Raw genomic sequence first — 17704 nt, forward strand, 5'->3', positions numbered from 1 at the left:
TCAATAATGCATACAAAATATCTGAGTTTATTTTCTGTATTTCTTCAAATGCGGCATGTCTGTCATGATTTGTTGGTCAAATTTTGCATTAGCACTGTTGTACCCAACAATCTGTCACTTTTCCTCCCAAATCAAATTATACTATTCATGGCAATTTACAACTAGGTTATTCCAGATAGAGAGTTAGCTGAGCTTTCTAAGTCCTATCATTAAGTATAAAAGCTATCATAGTTTCATTCTGCTATATTAGAAATTAGAAGTAACTGTAAGCTGATATGAAAACATGAAATATCTTTACACACAGTTCATCATTAAGATTTAATTTAATTGTTAAAATACTCACTGGACAGGGAGACTGAAGAAACATTGTCACTTTCTCATCCTCCAGCATCAACTGCAAAAATAATCTACGTACAAACCCTGAAATATTGCCTGATGTTGGAAGGTTCCCTCTTTGAGGAGATGTCTGAAACAGTTCACAGAGAACCTGACAAAGTGAGAGATTTAAAAAGTTAAATGTGGCACTTCCAGCTTTTTACTTTAAAGAATAAGAGGAAATTTTAAATGTGGATTAATGTTTCAATTCATCACATCAGCAATTAAAGAATACATTATTCCATCTTAAATGAATAAGAAGTAGACATGAAGTTAAAAGTGAATCAGAAATTTCTGTGGATAAGAGAAGTTACTAGTACAGGGTTTTCAAAAAATACCTGGCATAACCAACTTAATTTTAACTTCAATCAATATCTGAATGTGGTTACTATACAATAAAAATTCTGAAAAAAATATATTAAAAATATAAAATAAAGCCTTAACAAGAATCTAAGAGAGGAAACTAGGACAGAAGACAATGGAACAGAAAAGTTTCACTCTACCCACAGGCAGAAACCAAATTTTCAAATACTCATATTTAAGGACTTAAACTGGTAATTTAAGCATTTCTTTCAAATTAGGCACATTAAGTAGATAGTTTCCCAATAATATAGCTGAGGCAATATTCCTCTTCTAAAAGTTAAGTCATTCAGTAATTTTTAAAAATTATAATAGCTCATCCCTTTAGATATTAATAGTTTAACCTGAATAACCACTATTAAATAAGGGAGTACATGCTCATTCCTATTTATTGGTGTCTACCATGTTTCAAAGGGTTGGACACAACTAAGCAACTGAACTGAACTGAACTGAACCATGTCTCAAACAAGCTCTATGCTAGTATACATAGCGTAGCAGGCTTGTTTACATTATAATCCTCTAAAAAAAACAAAACCTTTTGAGAGGCAGGCATTACTATTTCCATTTTATAGTTTAAAACTTGTTGAAGATCACAACAGCTGGAACAAGCAAAATCTGGAAAAAAGGAACTACAATTATTTACAGATAATTCCAGCTTTCAAGATTCTTGGCCCCCAGACTCGATACAATAATCTTTCATACTTTGAATGTGATTTATCAAGAGTCTCCTATCTGAAACCTACTCGAACGTCTGCTTCATCAGAAGCAAATCAACAGCTTTTAACAATCCAGTTACTATGAAATATAATGCCTTGATACAGATAAGGCCTTCAACGGCCACCTTTTAAGTGGTCAATCTTGTTCCAAGAGCTGAAGCATTGTACTGGGGGTAGATTTTTTTAAAAGAGGAACGTTTGACCTTTAGCAAGAATCTTGAAGAGTTTGTCCATCATTCATCACAAAGAATAACTGACTTATGTTAACAAGTGAAGAGAGGAGGGAAGAGATATCAGTACTTAATATTAATTGTGGTTTAAATTCAAATCTTTAAATGCACCCAACCAGAAACTTCATCACCTGGCCCTAATACATGCCACTTTCTGAACTAATTTCAAGAGTGTTATGTGACAGCACATTAAAATAATAAGACACCTGGAACAGAAGTCAGTTTTTCTACTCTTACCTGGGCCATCAGCTTTTGATTATTAGGGTGACATGAAATGCACTGCAGAAAGAATGCAACAGTCGCATTCTCAATCGCTGTCCTCTGCTGAGTAGTTAATCCTGTTGTAGCAGCTGAGGAAAGAGAAGCTGATCTTGCACTGGCCTGTTGTGCACTTAGGCTGGGTCCTCCAGAGGTGGATCCAGAGTGACACAATAAAAACAGAAGTGCTGTCCATAGTGGATTGACTTCAGACCCACCAAGCCAGTCTTTCATAATATGGCTATTGCCAACTTCTGTCAAAAACCTAAGAATAGGAGCAACCAGGTCTGCTGTGATAGGCATCTTATTACACTGTTGTGGAACATGGTGCCGCCTCAGTTTGTCCTGGGAAGTGTCTACTGATTGAACAATGCTTTCAGAGTAAGAAATGTGGTTAAAACAAAAACTAGCCAGACTCCTCACAAGAAGAGAAGGCAAACCCGAGTCCAGTAATTGTTTGATAGCTTCTGGAGATTGAGAAGAGGAAGCAAGGGTTGCCAAATGTGATTCAGTTAGGGCAAGAGGTGCTTGTGCATTTTTAGAGTCGTCTGTTAAAGAAGAACTGAGATCTTGCTTTTTGCTATCATCTGTCAGGGACAGTCCATGGTGACACTGCACTGGGGGAGGGGTAATGCCCATCCAGCCCATGAGCAAAGAAAAGTAACTTGGGTGTATGTGACACATCGAGCAGAGCAGACTGTCCACAGCTTTCTTCAAAACCATATTGCAGGGAAGAGACATGGACCAATTAAAAAGCAACCTAGGGAATAAAAGATACCATGTTAAAAGAAAATTTTTAGAAAGACCTCACCGTCCATAATTTCTACTAGAAATCACTCTGATGAAAAGTACATAGTCTAACATTCAGTAAACAACACTATAATGTCTCAACAAGATTGGTTCTGATAAACATCATTAAGTACTTCATTAGGCTGAAGTAAGACTTGCAAGATGAGCACAGAAAACTGAGATCTTTATCAAAATGGTTCTACCATTCTCTGTGTGACCTAAAAAAATGACATACAGAAAATAATGAAAAAGTTATAGCAAAGAAGTGTTTAGATTGAATTTGACATGATTAATGGTTTTAATTCATATCTGCAAAATGAAAACTATTAGTGAGCTTCACTAATAAGTCATGATTATGCCAACTAAAAGAAGCAAAAATGACAGACTAGAGAACAAAAGGCCAACCTTTTATGAGTCATAGAACTCTTCAGAAATAAATATTATATTTTGCCATAGACTTAAGAGTTATTAGGCAGTCAGCTCAATAAAGCCTTAACTGCATATGGTGAAGAAATGTGGGTTAAGTGGAAACTTCTAGTCAAAAGAACAATCATAGCTGTCTAGAAAGAATGAGAAACAAACAACTGTAAGAACTGTCTAAAGTAGTCTTTTAAAATTTCTAGTAACGCTCTCCCTCCAAAGTTGTATATTAAAGATAAAATAATCTGGTGAGTAAATTTACAAAAGAGAATAAACAATGTGAACTGCAGAATATATTAAACATTCCAAATTTAGGTGGGAAAAGCAGCAATTACACTAGTACAGCTTAAAACATGAAGATTAAATGAATAGCATCTCATTTCAAAATAATATCACTTATACTTATCTAGCACTTTCATTATTTATACAACTAAGCATATAAAAATGCTGCTTTATCAAGTAAAAACCTAAATGATCTAATACTGGGGAGAAAAAGAATTTCGTAAACCATACTTACTCAAACAGTTCTCGGTCTAGCAGTGCTGGTAAATCATATTCTACCAGCAGTTCATAACTGTGCCACAAAATTGCTGCTACACAGTGCAAATGAGAAGGAGATGGCATCAAAAGACCATACTCTATCGATGAAGAGTTAGGACACATGTAACTCATCCTGCCACTTCTTTTCATAGCAGCCACTCTTGCAGAATCACTGACCCATTTTAACAAGGCCTGAATTCTTAAAAAAAGAAGATGAATTCAAATAATCAATTATACTATAGATGACATTTAATACAGATAAATTCCACGACTGAATGTAAGCAATGTATATATGAAAATAATACATGATTATGCTCAGTAATTTTAATTTAAAATAGGAGGGAAAAGGAATTATGCAATCAATAATGTCAAAGTAATTCTAAATTTCCAATAATACCTATTTAAGTGATGAAAATATCTGCAATAACTCATCTAATCATCATATATTAGATTGATTCTTACCTCATATATGGCAGAACATACACAATATACAGTTTAAAAAAATTAATTTTATCCTCTAAATTTTTACTCTTTTTGTAATAAATCCATATGCTATAGAGCAGTGACTGGGGGTCAGCTCTTCATTGTGCAGAATCTCATGCAATATACCATGTTTCACATCTCTGGTCCCCAAGTATTAAATACTAGTAGCAGCTACGCACCCTCCTGCACTCTGACAACCCAACAGCCTCAAGACACATACGTTTTCAAGTGCCACCCTGCTACACTCCAATGCCTAGAGCCGGGGTCCACAAAATGAAAGCAAAAGACTTTTTAAACCAATAATGCTTTTAATTTTGTATTTTTAACTTTGTAATTTTAACTTAATTTATTGTCAAGTTCTTAAAACACTGTTTATCTTTGTTTTGTTTACTTTTAAATGTCTAGTTTAGAGCACAAGACTCTTTGCTTAACGTTAAAAGAAATGGGAGGTGGAAGGTGTATGAAAGTGAAAGTGAAGTCGCTCAGTCGTGTCCGACTCTTTGCGACCCCCTGGACTGTAGCCTACCAGGCTCCTCTGCCCATGGGATTCTCCAGGCAAGAGTACTAGAGTGGGTTGCCGTTTCCTTCTCTAGGAGATCTTCCCAACCCAGGGATCGAACCCGGGTCTCCCGCATTGCAGGCAGACACTTTACCATCTGAGCCACCAGGGAAGGTGTATAATACCACTTAATCCCTCTCTCTACCCTGAAGAATCAAAAGCTTTAAATTGCATATGATAAGAAATAAGGAAAAGTCATTGGAAAAGAAGGGAGATGAGGCAATTAGGGAAAAGTAACATTTCCTAAAAAAACAGCAGCCAAAATCTTGTCATTAACATCAATTCTAAAATATTCTAAAATAGCTATATTCGCATTATGCTAAGAAAGTAATTTTAAGCTCAATTTCTTCTTATGATTAAAAAAAATTAAAAATAAAAAAACCACAAGACTGCTGCTGCTGCTAAGTCGCTTCAGTCGTGTCTGACTCTGTGCGATCCTATAGACGGCAGCCCACCAGGCTCCCCCGTCCCTGGGATTCTCCAGGCAAGAACACTGGAGTGGGTTGCCATTTCCTTCTCCAATTCATGAAAGCGAAAAGTGAAAGTGAGGTCGCTCAGTCGTCTCCGACTCTTTGCAACCCCATGGACTGCAGCCCTCCAGGCTCCTCCGTCCATGGGATTTTCCAGACAAGAGTACTGGAGTGGGGTGCCATCGCCTTCTCTGAACCACAAGACTGCAGGAAACCTATTCTAGAAAAATATTTAGCACATATTTTTAACCCTATTAATCATTATGATTCAACTCTGACATAAATTACTATTCACTTTGTCAAAACATATTCCAACATATTTTTAAATATATTATAGTTATCATATAGTTTATATAAAGCAAAAGTTTAATGAAAGGAAATCAGCCTATTCAATATTTTGAAGTTATCTGACAAACTAATTTTACTTTGTTAAATATATTCTTTAAATATTTTAAACCCAGAGTACATGAATGCAATGAGTCTAAAATTAATGAAAGCTATTACATTATCAAGGATTAAGCAACAATTTTTCCGAGATGACTTCACTGCCAGGCACTCCAATTCATACCCTTCAGTCTGAACTACATAAATCTCCCCTTACTAGGGACACTGTTCTGTCTCCCCAGTCCTGAGGGCCCAAGTTGGACTGAATAAACTTTATGTCTCTAGTATTAGCACAATGCCAGATGTATACCAACTACTCAGTGAACAGCCGTAAAGTGAGTAAGAACCCACCAAAAAATTAATAATCTGTTAATAATTCATAAAGTAAGCTGTTTAACAACATACCAAATGATTTCACGTTAAATACAAATTAATAAAAATAAAGAATCTTAATTGAATATAAAATATTCAACATACTTAAAAGGATATTAACTCAGGAAACAGTCTCTAGCATGAAGATAATTCATATTACTTATACAAACAAAAACATGGTTCAAAGATACTTGGAGTCCTTATGAATTTGGAGGTAGAAGACATCAAGGAAGAACTACATTAGCAAAACTCACCTAAAATTACCTATATTGAAAGATCAGTAAACATTTAGGTGAAACAATCAGTATTATTTACTTGGATGACAGTGTTTCACTTTGTGGTAGGAAGCAGGAGAAAGAAGGGAAAGAATCTAATGAAAAGATGTCAATGGATGATATAATCAGTGAAAACATTACTATTATCAAGATAGTCCAGGTATCCAGTATAGACATAATATTCCTTTATTTCTGTAAGTTTAGTAACACCTAAGCTTAAGTTTTATAAAAAGATCTTTAAGAAAAGCATTATTAATAACATCCACTACGTGAGATTATGTGCACATATGTTCTCATGTGAAAAATGAGATCACCACATACCTGTCTTTTGTTCCAGGATCCTGAGTTGTTCCAAGCTGGTAAAGAATATCTATTGTAGAGTCAGAAGAGAGTCCATTCAACCTTCCAAAGAGTAAAGGGCTATTCAAATCTTGTAAAAAGAGAATCAAAAGGAAAAATTTGCTAAATAAGCAAATGAGATGAAAAGATTCGCTCAGTTTAATCTTAAATTATTCATTAAACATAACTTCTATAAAATTCAACGACAACACAAATCAAACTCCAAAAATAATGAAGCCATACTGAATTTAATTTTGTAAACGGAATTAATCACAAACATCATAGTTCAAATATTATTTCTCTGCAGATATGTAAAAATTCAAACATCAAAATTAACTGTCACCTGTAGGATCACTGCCTGATGCTGCACAATTTCTCAGAAGAATGTCTATAAGCTTTAGGCCAATTCGAGTGGACTGAAGTCCTATCTTTACGAGCACAACCTCAATGTTGGGTGAATGCATTCCACAGTACGGAGACATCAGTAAGGCAGCACAAGTCTGTAGCAAATTAGCAGTAGGTGCAGCTGCGCTTGCCATCATTCCTTCCAGATCACTTATGTGAGTAAGGCAATGATGTAATAACCGTAACCATCCAATACTGAAATACAAAACACAAAACAGCCTATATGGGTTAATTTAAGTAGCTTAAATTACTTCAGACTTCTGAAGGAAAAACTTTACCAAGATCAAACAAAACATCTCCAAGGTCAGCAAGTTGTGGATAGACTGTCATAGGCAGATTGTCTTACTGAATAAAGTCATACACAGAAAGACAAAAATGACATGGTATCACTTAAATGTGGATTATTTTTTAAAAACAGGGGGCATACAAAGGAACTTACTTACAAAACTGAAACAGAGGCATGGATATAGAAAACAAACTTATAGTTACCAGGGATAAATTGGAAGACTGGGGTTGACATACACACACTACTATATATGAAATAGATAACTACTGAGAACCTGCTATATAGCACAGGGGACTCTACTCAATACTCTGTAATGGACTACATGCAACAAATCTTAAAAAAAAAAAAGAGGAGGAGATATGTGGTAAAAAAAATATTTGTGCCTTATAAAGCAGAAAAAACAAAGAGCATGTTGTATTTCCTAAGTAGGTAGCAACAATCTATATTAAAAAAAGAATGTTATAGAATACTATAACATCAATAAGAGATAAAAACACACAGTAAACACACAGTAAGTTTTCCCTATAACATACAAAATAAAAATACTTAAGTACAAGTCACATTTAGGAATTATGAACTTTCTATTTAGTCAGGAAATAGTTTTGTATACACATATATGCATAAATATAAGCTGCACAGGATCATAGAATCGCAAAACTGAAAAGACCTAGCAGCTTGAAAATAAAAAAGAAATTCCAATTTTTTTCCTCAGGTAAAACGTACAATAAAACCAATCTAAAAAATTTTCAACCATCCAAATTTAACAGAAGAATGTAAATTAAAGGACACATTCAGGTCCTTCTTTGTTTGGTCAGTTTGTATCAATTTGTATGGTTCAAATCAAAGCCTTTACTGACTGGCCATATTAACCCATACTGACTGGCCAATATTCTTAAGAATTACTATGTAACAGACCAGATGCTTATCTGTGTGGTCAACTTGTTTGATTCAGATATACTCTTGGGGATAGGCATTTGGAAATGCTTAAATAAGACTACATTCCAAAGAAGTGGAACTCACACCCACATAAAGCACATCACAGATCATCTCAAGAATTAAACACACATGAATCTCAATTTTAACCAGCCTCAAAGTTCTGTTTCTATGCATTTATTCTTTTTCACACTTAAAAAATTATGACATTATTTAGAAACCTATAGAACAAAGAATTTTCTAAACTCTAAAAAAAAAAAAACAAAGAAACCACAGAATAAATTTCATGAAAAGCACAGAAAAGTTTTTCTTAAGAAAGAGGAACTACATACCTTGTTTTGGATACCTGATCTTCAGATGGAAGAAAGGGATTATTAACTGTTGCTGAAGAAGTGGTACCAAAAGCAGTGAGGCCCAGCAGTTTGATCTGAGAAAGGCCTAGGGTGCTGGCATCTCGTGGACGATGGAGTCTCAGGCAGACAGCGGAAGCTACCTCAGCTTTCACAAGCTGGATTTTTATGTAGGTGAGACCACTTGTGACGACAGGAGTGGACAACGGTAGCATGTTGACTCCATCTGCACTTACTTCTACAGACACTGAGGAGGGGCAGGCTACAGGAAGAGAGCATTGGACAATTACTGAAGAAAAAGTAAACTCAAGTTCATATTTTAATGGCAACTACAGTAAAATGGCTTCCCTGGTGGCTCAGACGGTAAGGCGTCTGTTTACAATGCGGGAGACCCAGGTTCGATCCCTGGGTTGGGAAGATCCCCTGGAGAAGGAAACGGCAATCCACTCCAGGAATATTGCCTGGAAAATCCCATGGACAAGAGGAGCCTGGTAGACAACAGTCCATGGGGTCGCAAAGAGTCGGACACAATTGAGCGACTTCACTTCACAGTAAAATGGCAGCTTTCAGTTATACTCACTATGAATTCATAAGAAGAATACGTATATGCTAAGTCATACTTTGTCGCTAACTTTCATTATAATTGATTTTGGAGCTATTATATGAAATTTATAGTATAATAAAAACTGCACATAAAAAATTCTAACATTAACCTAAAAATAGAGTAACTGAAGACATGCATTCCACATACACTTCATTTTCTTGAAGAAAACAAAAACAGGCAATTACTCTATTATTTCTACTCTCAAAATTATCACCAGCAAAATGGGGCATTTGATTAATAAGCTATGGTTTATAGCTGTATATAATTTAGGAGGAACATGACTTTAAAAGTACCTTTTCACAAGCTCATTATTTCACTACTATCATATTGCTATGATTTCAAACACATTTGAGTTTAGAAATTGTTTTCACCTCTGATCCTTTTTTGCCTTTCAAAATTTAAACATTCAGAATATTTAAAATAAATTCCTGCTAAAATTTAAGGAGGCCAAATGAAGTAACTGAAAAAGCAAGAGCTTTACTGACTACACCAAAGCCTTTCACTGTGTGGATTACAACAAACTGTGGAAAACTCTTAAAGAGCTGGGAATAGCAGACCACCTGACCTGCCTCCTGAGAAATCTGTATGCAGCTCAAGAAGCAACAGTTAGAACTGGACACGGAACAACAGACTGGTTCCACGTCGGAAAAGGAGTACGTCAAGGCTGTATATTGTCACCTGCTTACTTAACTTCTATGAAGAGTACATCATGAGAAATGCCAGGCTGGATGAAGCACAAGCTGGAATCAAGATTACTGGGAGAAATATCAATAATCTCAGATATGTAGATGACACCAACTTATGGCAGAAAGTAAAGAACTAAAGAGCCTCTTGATGAAAGTGAAAGAGGAGAGTGAAAAAGTTGGCCTAAAGATCAGTATTCAGAAAACGAAGATCTGGTCCCATCACTTCATGGCACATAGATGGGGAAAGCATGGAAACAGTGTCAGACATTATTTTCTTGGGCTCCAAAATCACTGCAGATGGTGACTGCAGCCATGAAATGAAAAGACGCTTACTCCTTGGAAGAAAAGTTATGACCAACCTAGATAGCATATTCAAAAGCAGAGACATTACTTTGCAACCAAAGGTCCGTCCGTCTACTCAAACCTATGGTTTTTCCAGTAGTCATGTATGGATGTGAGAGTTGGACTATAAAGAAAGCCGAGCGCCAAAGAATTGATGCTTTTGAACTGTGGTGTTGGAGAAGATTCTTGAGAGTTCCTTGGACTGCAAGGAGATCCAACCAGTCCATCCTAAAGGAAATCAGCCCTCAATATTCATTGGAAGGACTGATGCTGAAGGTGAAACTTCAATACTCTGCCCACCTAACGGGAAAAACTGACTCACTGGAAAAAAAAACCTCAATGCTGGGAAAGATTGCAGGCGGGAGGAGAAGGGGATGACAGAGGATGAGATGGTTGGATGGCATCACCAACTTTATGGACATGAGTTTGAGTAAACTCCGGGAGTTGGTGATGGAGAGGGAAGCCTGGCGTGCTGCAGTCCACGGGGTCACAAAGAGTCAAACACGACTGAGTGAACTGAACTGAATAAAATAATTGGGTGCTGCAGTGGTAAACAATCTGCCTATCAGTGCAGGAGATGTGTTCAATCCCTGGGTGGCAAGATCCCTTACAGTAGGAAATGGCAACCTGTTCCAACATTCTTGCCTGGGTAATTTCAACAGAGGAGCCTGGTAGGCAACAGTCCACAGTGTCACAGAGTCTGGCACTACTGAGCACACACACACAACGAAGTAATTAACTGGCAGATGCTATGGGAAAATTCTTTCTCACAAACATGGAAGGATACTTAATAAATTTATCTATCAACTAAAACAACCTTTCAACCTTGATTTTAATGTCAACTATAAAATCAAGAAGTAACTTCTATTATATGCCAGTTATACCCCTGGTTTGCACAGAAAACTAGGTAAGTCACATTATTTTTAATTTTAATCTAACCTTTCAAGGAAGTATTATCCACATTCTATAATCTCTTTGACTCTACCAATACAAACTGATAAAAAGAGATTAAATAATCCAAACCCTCACACATTTTATGTTCAAGACCATGTTCTGATTCTAAAGGCTATGTTATTTCTACAGGAATACACTATATCTTTAGTTTGTGCTCTGATCTCAAACCAAAAGTATTAAGCACACTTGTGTCAGAAAACATGTAACCTATTGATTTGTCATAATGTACAGAGTCCTCCATTGTAATGTCCTTCCTGTCCAAATTACCGTGTATAAATTCTAGCTACAATTCAAAGCCACCTTCCCCTTCCCACAAAAGCAGCTTCCTCCTCATCTTAGATTATCTTCTAAGTCTTACACTGTTGGAGGTTATAATGACTTATATTTTGCCATGTAATATATTCATTTTTGACCTGCCAAAACACTGCATTAATCTACTTTTTTCTGTCATTTTTTTCATTATATCTATTTTAATCTGGTATGTGTGGATTCTACAACTCTGTTAGGGTATAATAATAATCTAATATTGCAAATAAGTATAAAAATGTATTCTTCCATATATGCCAGCAGTCTACAAAATTTCCCATAGATCTTCATTAAATTATTGAGTGACATATGATAGCAATGAGAATCAATCATTGAAGATAAATGATTGTCACAACTTCAACAATTCTGTATAAATCAACCATCACAAATGTAAAATAGTACTTCATATTTCTTCATGAATGCTTGAAAGAGTTCCTTCTTCTTTTAATGTATAAATTATTTTTTTTCATTCTTTGCAATTAATTATTTCCCTTGCAAAGTTACAACAAAATGTATTAAATGAAAATGCATCAAATAGATGATACTCAAAACATTAAAAATTTAAAGGTCGTAATATTCAAAATATCACACTCTACATATTACAATAAAAAATTCTTTGCAGAAGTAATTATCTTACAATGGGAAGGGAATCTATGTTAATTTCATCTTATAGAGCTAGGATTGAGGACTAGAAAATCTAAGAAAGCCGTCTACAGTTGTACAAACTAATTCATTTTGTCTTAATGCTATAGTGCCATAAATTCTGGGGAAGGTGAAAAGCAAAATAATATACACCTAGGATATATTTCCTTAAATTTCATCACACATTCTGTTTATTTCAGGGAAACAGTCATGCCAATTCATTTAACGGTAAACGATGTGGTGGTAATCTTAAATATTATATTAAACTGTTCAAAATTAGGCAATCTGGAAATTTTATTTAAGTTTATCACTGTTTGCTGAGTATATTTCTCATTTTTTAAATGCTTCTATATGTTATAGTTTGTTTTCATGGTGGATCTTTAAACAAATTATTACTCACTTGCAAGAGATGCCAGGTGAGGTTGGATATGTATCTCTTTGAGGAGCACTGCTGCAGGAAGGTGAATGGTAAGGTCGCACCAAGCCTCCTCTGGCAGAAAGATGTAGGACCAAGCAGCAGAGCGAGCTCTTCTATGGGGGGGCGTGGCCTGTAAAAGCACCTCAGCTGGTTGGGCAGTGGGACTGCTAGACGTGATTGTACCTACAGAAGTATTTCAAATAAAATAGAAACTTGCAAAAGAAACCTAATAAAGGATAAAGAACTATTCAAATCACAATAATTACACTAGAAAAATTAGCTAAAAACATGAATATTTAATATCATGAACGCACTTAATATATTTAGCATAATTTGTGACAGTATTCACAAATAATCAGGACATCCAGTCAACTGGCAAGGTGACAAGTTCACTGTTAACTGCTGCCTAATTTCTACATACTAACATGTCAAATGAAAACTAAACAAGCAACAACAAATCATGCACGTAATTCTCAAATGATTTAAGTAAAAAGCAATGTTCAATACAGCCTTGAAAATAAAATACACTTGATAATAAAAAATAAACTTGAAAATAATCATCTTTATTCTAAATTGTCAATGTTTATGAGTTACAAATATGAAAAGAAAAATACAGAAAGATACTATGTAGACTGAAAAAATGAATAACTATATAAATTTTAAACTTCATTTTTTAAAAAAGCACTCAAAATAAGAAGGAACAAGCTTTGTAAAACAAACAGTTATACTGAAAACTGACATAAGAATCTATACTACCTAGTTTCACAAATTGTGTCTATTTAAACTCAGGAAAAAAAACAAATTTTCCTACTAAAGAACAAATAAAAACTTCCTTCTAATCAGTAGACAGTTTGGAAAACTAGTGCCTTTAAAATTGATGGTTTATAATTAAAATGGTGATATTATAACACTGTCCACTTATTTTGATAACTACTTTTGCTTCAAAGCAGCCAATTAACTAACATTTAAATTCACACCCATAAGATGAAATAACTGTTTTCTTACCCAGGGGTGCAAAGTTATGGATCCCTTCTGCATTGTCAGGCTCAGAAGCTAGGATTCTTGTTTTCAAAGTGCTGTCAACAGCTTTATTCGGACCAGAGTCAAGAAATTTCATAATAGTTGATACCATACTTCTTGCAGTGTTTACAATAGCCCGTGTACTAGTAACCATATTGTTGCAAATGAGCTGAACACCACCTAAATTTATAAAAAATACTAAATTAAAATTATCTTAACACAGATGATTTGACACCAAGTCAACTTTCACAGAAGACTATCAAAATAAGAACATATTGCACTACTTAATGATTACACTTAAACAGCAGTTTTGGAAATTTTGCCTTACCCATATCGTGGAATGCTTTCAAGGCATCACTAGTATCCAGTACTCTCAGAATGAACCACAGTAATGGTTCCGATAACTGGCAAGTAGCAAGAGAGCCCTAAAGAAAAAAACCATACATGTATGCTGTGATTTTATAAAGGTGATTATTAATTTACTATGAATTAGGACAATTAAGTTTCACTGAATATAACATTCTTTTATATTTAATTATTGTAAAATGGTAAACTTAACCTAACTCACGTAATATAAAATGTCTGCCAAAATATTTAAGAAATCTTGCCTGTGTCAGAAGGTCAGTGAACTGTCTCCTCGGAACTCAGTGCTTTCTGTGCCTCTCTTTATCTAGTATTATCATTTTCTACCTTAATGTGCACTCATTTCCTTTTCCACTAGACAATACTTTCCTTTGAAAATGTAGCCTTCTCAAATATTTATCTCTACATCTTCCAATGGGGAAATATATATACAGATTCAATACATATTTATGAAAATGATAATTATACAATGACATATAAAAGATTCCTTAAGAAATTATATTTTAAAATCTGCTTTTGGAAAAAAAAATAGTAAATAGACTAGAAGGTAAAATAATCACACTGGCTCCTAAAATTTCATTTTTAAAAAGGAAATTTAAAAAGTAATAACATTCTAACCTATTTCTCTTTCAAAATTACTCTAACCCCTTTTAACTGAAAGGAAACTAAATATGCAACTTAAGCTTGAAACAAAACACTCATACTAAATTTTCATATATACTTCTATGTAGAACATGTTGGTATTCAACTATACTATTTCTAGGGAAAAGGAAAGAACTACTTCCTACGACAATGGAAAGAAAATCTTAAAATTTAAAAACATTTTACTCTTACATCACTATAGTTAACTTTGACAATTTCAAGGAAACTTTTCTCTTCAACTTGTATTATTAATCTACAGTTCTCATCTGCTGACTCTGTTCATTTCCCAACATATAACTAGAATACTCTATTTGTCTCTGTCTTACAGATAATTCTCTGCTCCCCTTGCTATTTACTACTTAAATCACTGCAACTGTTGCTGGACTGAACTCACCTGTCTGCCCATATATCCACAGGCCATGTAGGTTAGAATTGGCTGCAGCATCATATGAACTGTAGACGCTTTTTTACTAAGAGTTGTCAGTATGGTAAACAGTCCATCCCCAACTGATATGGCATCTAACCCACCGTGAAAGTTTTCATGTTTAGTGAGATGTAATCCACTTGCCCCTAGTTTAAATAAAAAGTTTACAGATTTTTTTAAAAAGCAAATCCTTAAAAACCAATAATAATTAAAATAGAGAGTATTACAAGCAAGCCATTTTTTCCCCCCAAAGCACTGAAGGATGCATACAAAACAGCTGTGTGTGGGTCTGCGTGTTGTGTGAATATATACATATATGCACGTCTAGAATTAAAATACCTAACATAACATTCAGTAGAGAATGATTTTTGGTTATCTTTTTATAGAAGATATGTCTGTTGTTGGTAACAATATAAAAAAGTCATTCTATCACACAACTGAGGAACACATTATATGTATCAAGAAGAAAAGCAGAGAAAAATAACTGATAACTATGATGCAACTACACTTTAAAACTTTTAATCAAGAAGACAATAGTTTTTTTTTCCCTTACATGAAGGAAGAAATACTAATAAGCAAAATTACATCAGGAATGAATTTTGTCAAATTACTGAAGCTTAATTAGTTTAAAATAACATATTAGCTTTCAAAGTAGAAAAGTAAAGAAACAATATATAAATTTTACATTGATGTGTCATTGGAACTGTTAAAACTTGAACAAAAATTTATACTTTACATTATAAGAAACTGTAATAAAATTTACTCATCCCCAATGAGTAAATTAAAATGTTAGAGATATACGACTACAAATTATGGTGCCTAGCTTAAAAAACTGCTTCCTTTTCTTAATTTAATTCCATACAAGTTATTTTGTTAGTATTTTCCAATATAAAAAAATTCACACTTAAAAATTTTCAACTGATGTATGCCACTCTACAGAAGTTTTAACTAATAACAGTTAGGCTAAGATGTTTACAGTAAAGTAACACTGTATTGTACAGTAAAAAGAAAATGAATTCATACATTGATAAAGGAAAGAGATACAGTACTAGAAACAGGTTTAAGATTAATATTCTCAATACGTACCAATTATCATCGCCATGGCACTGCTATTACATAGGCCCAGAGCAGACAAAATCTGGCTCATAATCTGCTGGTTGGCTAACACTAAGTCAGCGACAAATGCAGGTGGTCCTTGAATGCTACTAGTGCTTCCATTACCATCTTTGCCTCCTGAAACTTTTTCTTCATCTGAAACACTGTCTGTCGTATTGGTGGTCACAGGCACTCTTGCACTGTATTCCCTATTGCCCGAAAGAGGCAGCTGAACTAAAATGTTAACCAGTTTGAGCAAATCAAACATGAGTTGATCTCTTGTCATTTCACCACAAACTGCTTTTGCATCACCTGGACGAATGAGGTTGGCAAAGAGTCCCCCAAAGCATGCTCGAGCACCGACTGAGCTGTCTGATCCACTTCGAGACATGACTTTGTCTGAGCAAGTGATATAGTGGTGCACTAAAAAAGTGACAGACTCTATCACAGCAGAAATAGTACTAACGGAAACAACTTCAAAATTCTGCTCTAAAGCAAATTCTAAAAGCTTTACTTGGGCATCAAGAGGTCCTTGGCCTGTCTGGAAGGCACCCCTGCAGAAAAAGGGAGAGGATTAAAAATTAACCCATTTTAAATTGTTTTGAAAGAGGTAACCACCAGAATACAAGAAAGCTAGACAATAATTAAACTCCTGGTATTCACTTTGCAGCAGAGTTTCCCACTCTTCCTGAGTCCTTCTTGTTCTTACCTCCATTTTATCATATAAAATAAAAAATAAATTTCCTTCCAAATAGAAACTGAAGAACAAGTAAATCAAAGAGGTGATTTTGAAGCCACAGACTAAAATAATTATATATCACAAGGCACTCCTCATAATGAATGAGCTCTGTATTGTTAGAACCTCAAATGTTGTTAAACATTTCTTACTAATCTTGATTTTCATAAATTAGGATTCAACCAATTCACTCTTACACATCAAACTGAATGCTCTCAAGTGCTGCTTATGCTTAAAATATAGAAAGCTGGAAAGATCATTGTCCCTCCAACTTAACAATTTTTTAAAAAGCCAAATTAACTCTAAAGTCATAACTTTTCTTGAACCAATCAGAGAGCTGAGGTCAAAGCTTTTCTTGAACCCATCAGAGAGCTGAGGGCACAAAAAAGACTGAAATCCATGAAAAGATAGGCATCTCCAGGAAGTGGAATATAAGCATTGGGTTTCCTGTGGCAGAACTTGGGAAGTCAAGATGCTGGCAACATACATAAGTGTAAGAAGAACTCAGCTAAAATATTTAACAAACTGTTACTCCCAGTATGTAAGGGTGGTAACACTGAGCCCTGAGAACTCCCATTCATTCACAGGCACCCTCCCTTCAACATGCCCCACACATACTCTGCCCTGTGCATCCATTCTATCTGGCTGTTCCTGAGTTTTATACTTTATATAAACTGAAAAATGTAAGTAAATGTTTTTCCTGAGTTTTGTGAGTCTTTCTAGCACATTACTGAACCAGAAGAGGGATTGTGAGAACTCTTGAACTTGTAATGAAATCATACAGCAAAACTTCGATTTCACGTTTTCCAATTACATGTATGCATAACATAACATCACATTTTTGGGTTTTGTGAATCTACTCCTTCCCATACTTATGCTTCATCATTGCACAAACACTATGAACAAGCTGAACTACCACATTAGTATT

At 34.8% G+C, this 17704-nt stretch overlaps 1 protein-coding gene across 2 annotated transcripts in view; it reads right to left on the reverse strand.

Annotated features, from left to right (window-relative positions):
* The window catches only part of BIRC6 (baculoviral IAP repeat containing 6), a 209743-nt gene that overhangs the window by 77688 nt on the left and 114351 nt on the right, over nucleotides 1-17704 (reverse strand). For both annotated transcript variants that reach the window (XM_068979018.1, XM_068979011.1), the window contains exons 46-56: nucleotides 16032-16594; nucleotides 14916-15091; nucleotides 13845-13941; nucleotides 13502-13696; nucleotides 12479-12679; nucleotides 8527-8806; nucleotides 6914-7170; nucleotides 6553-6661; nucleotides 3666-3887; nucleotides 1919-2699; nucleotides 344-487 (exon numbers count right to left, since the gene is read on the reverse strand). In XM_068979018.1, coding sequence (XP_068835119.1) covers nucleotides 344-487; nucleotides 1919-2699; nucleotides 3666-3887; nucleotides 6553-6661; nucleotides 6914-7170; nucleotides 8527-8806; nucleotides 12479-12679; nucleotides 13502-13696; nucleotides 13845-13941; nucleotides 14916-15091; nucleotides 16032-16594 — 3025 coding nt within the window. The remainder of the gene's footprint in view (nucleotides 1-343; nucleotides 488-1918; nucleotides 2700-3665; nucleotides 3888-6552; nucleotides 6662-6913; nucleotides 7171-8526; nucleotides 8807-12478; nucleotides 12680-13501; nucleotides 13697-13844; nucleotides 13942-14915; nucleotides 15092-16031; nucleotides 16595-17704) is intronic.

This window comes from Capricornis sumatraensis, chromosome 1 (assembly GCF_032405125.1).
Source record: "Capricornis sumatraensis isolate serow.1 chromosome 1, serow.2, whole genome shotgun sequence".
In the NCBI taxonomy this organism is placed as follows: domain Eukaryota; kingdom Metazoa; phylum Chordata; class Mammalia; order Artiodactyla; family Bovidae; genus Capricornis; species Capricornis sumatraensis.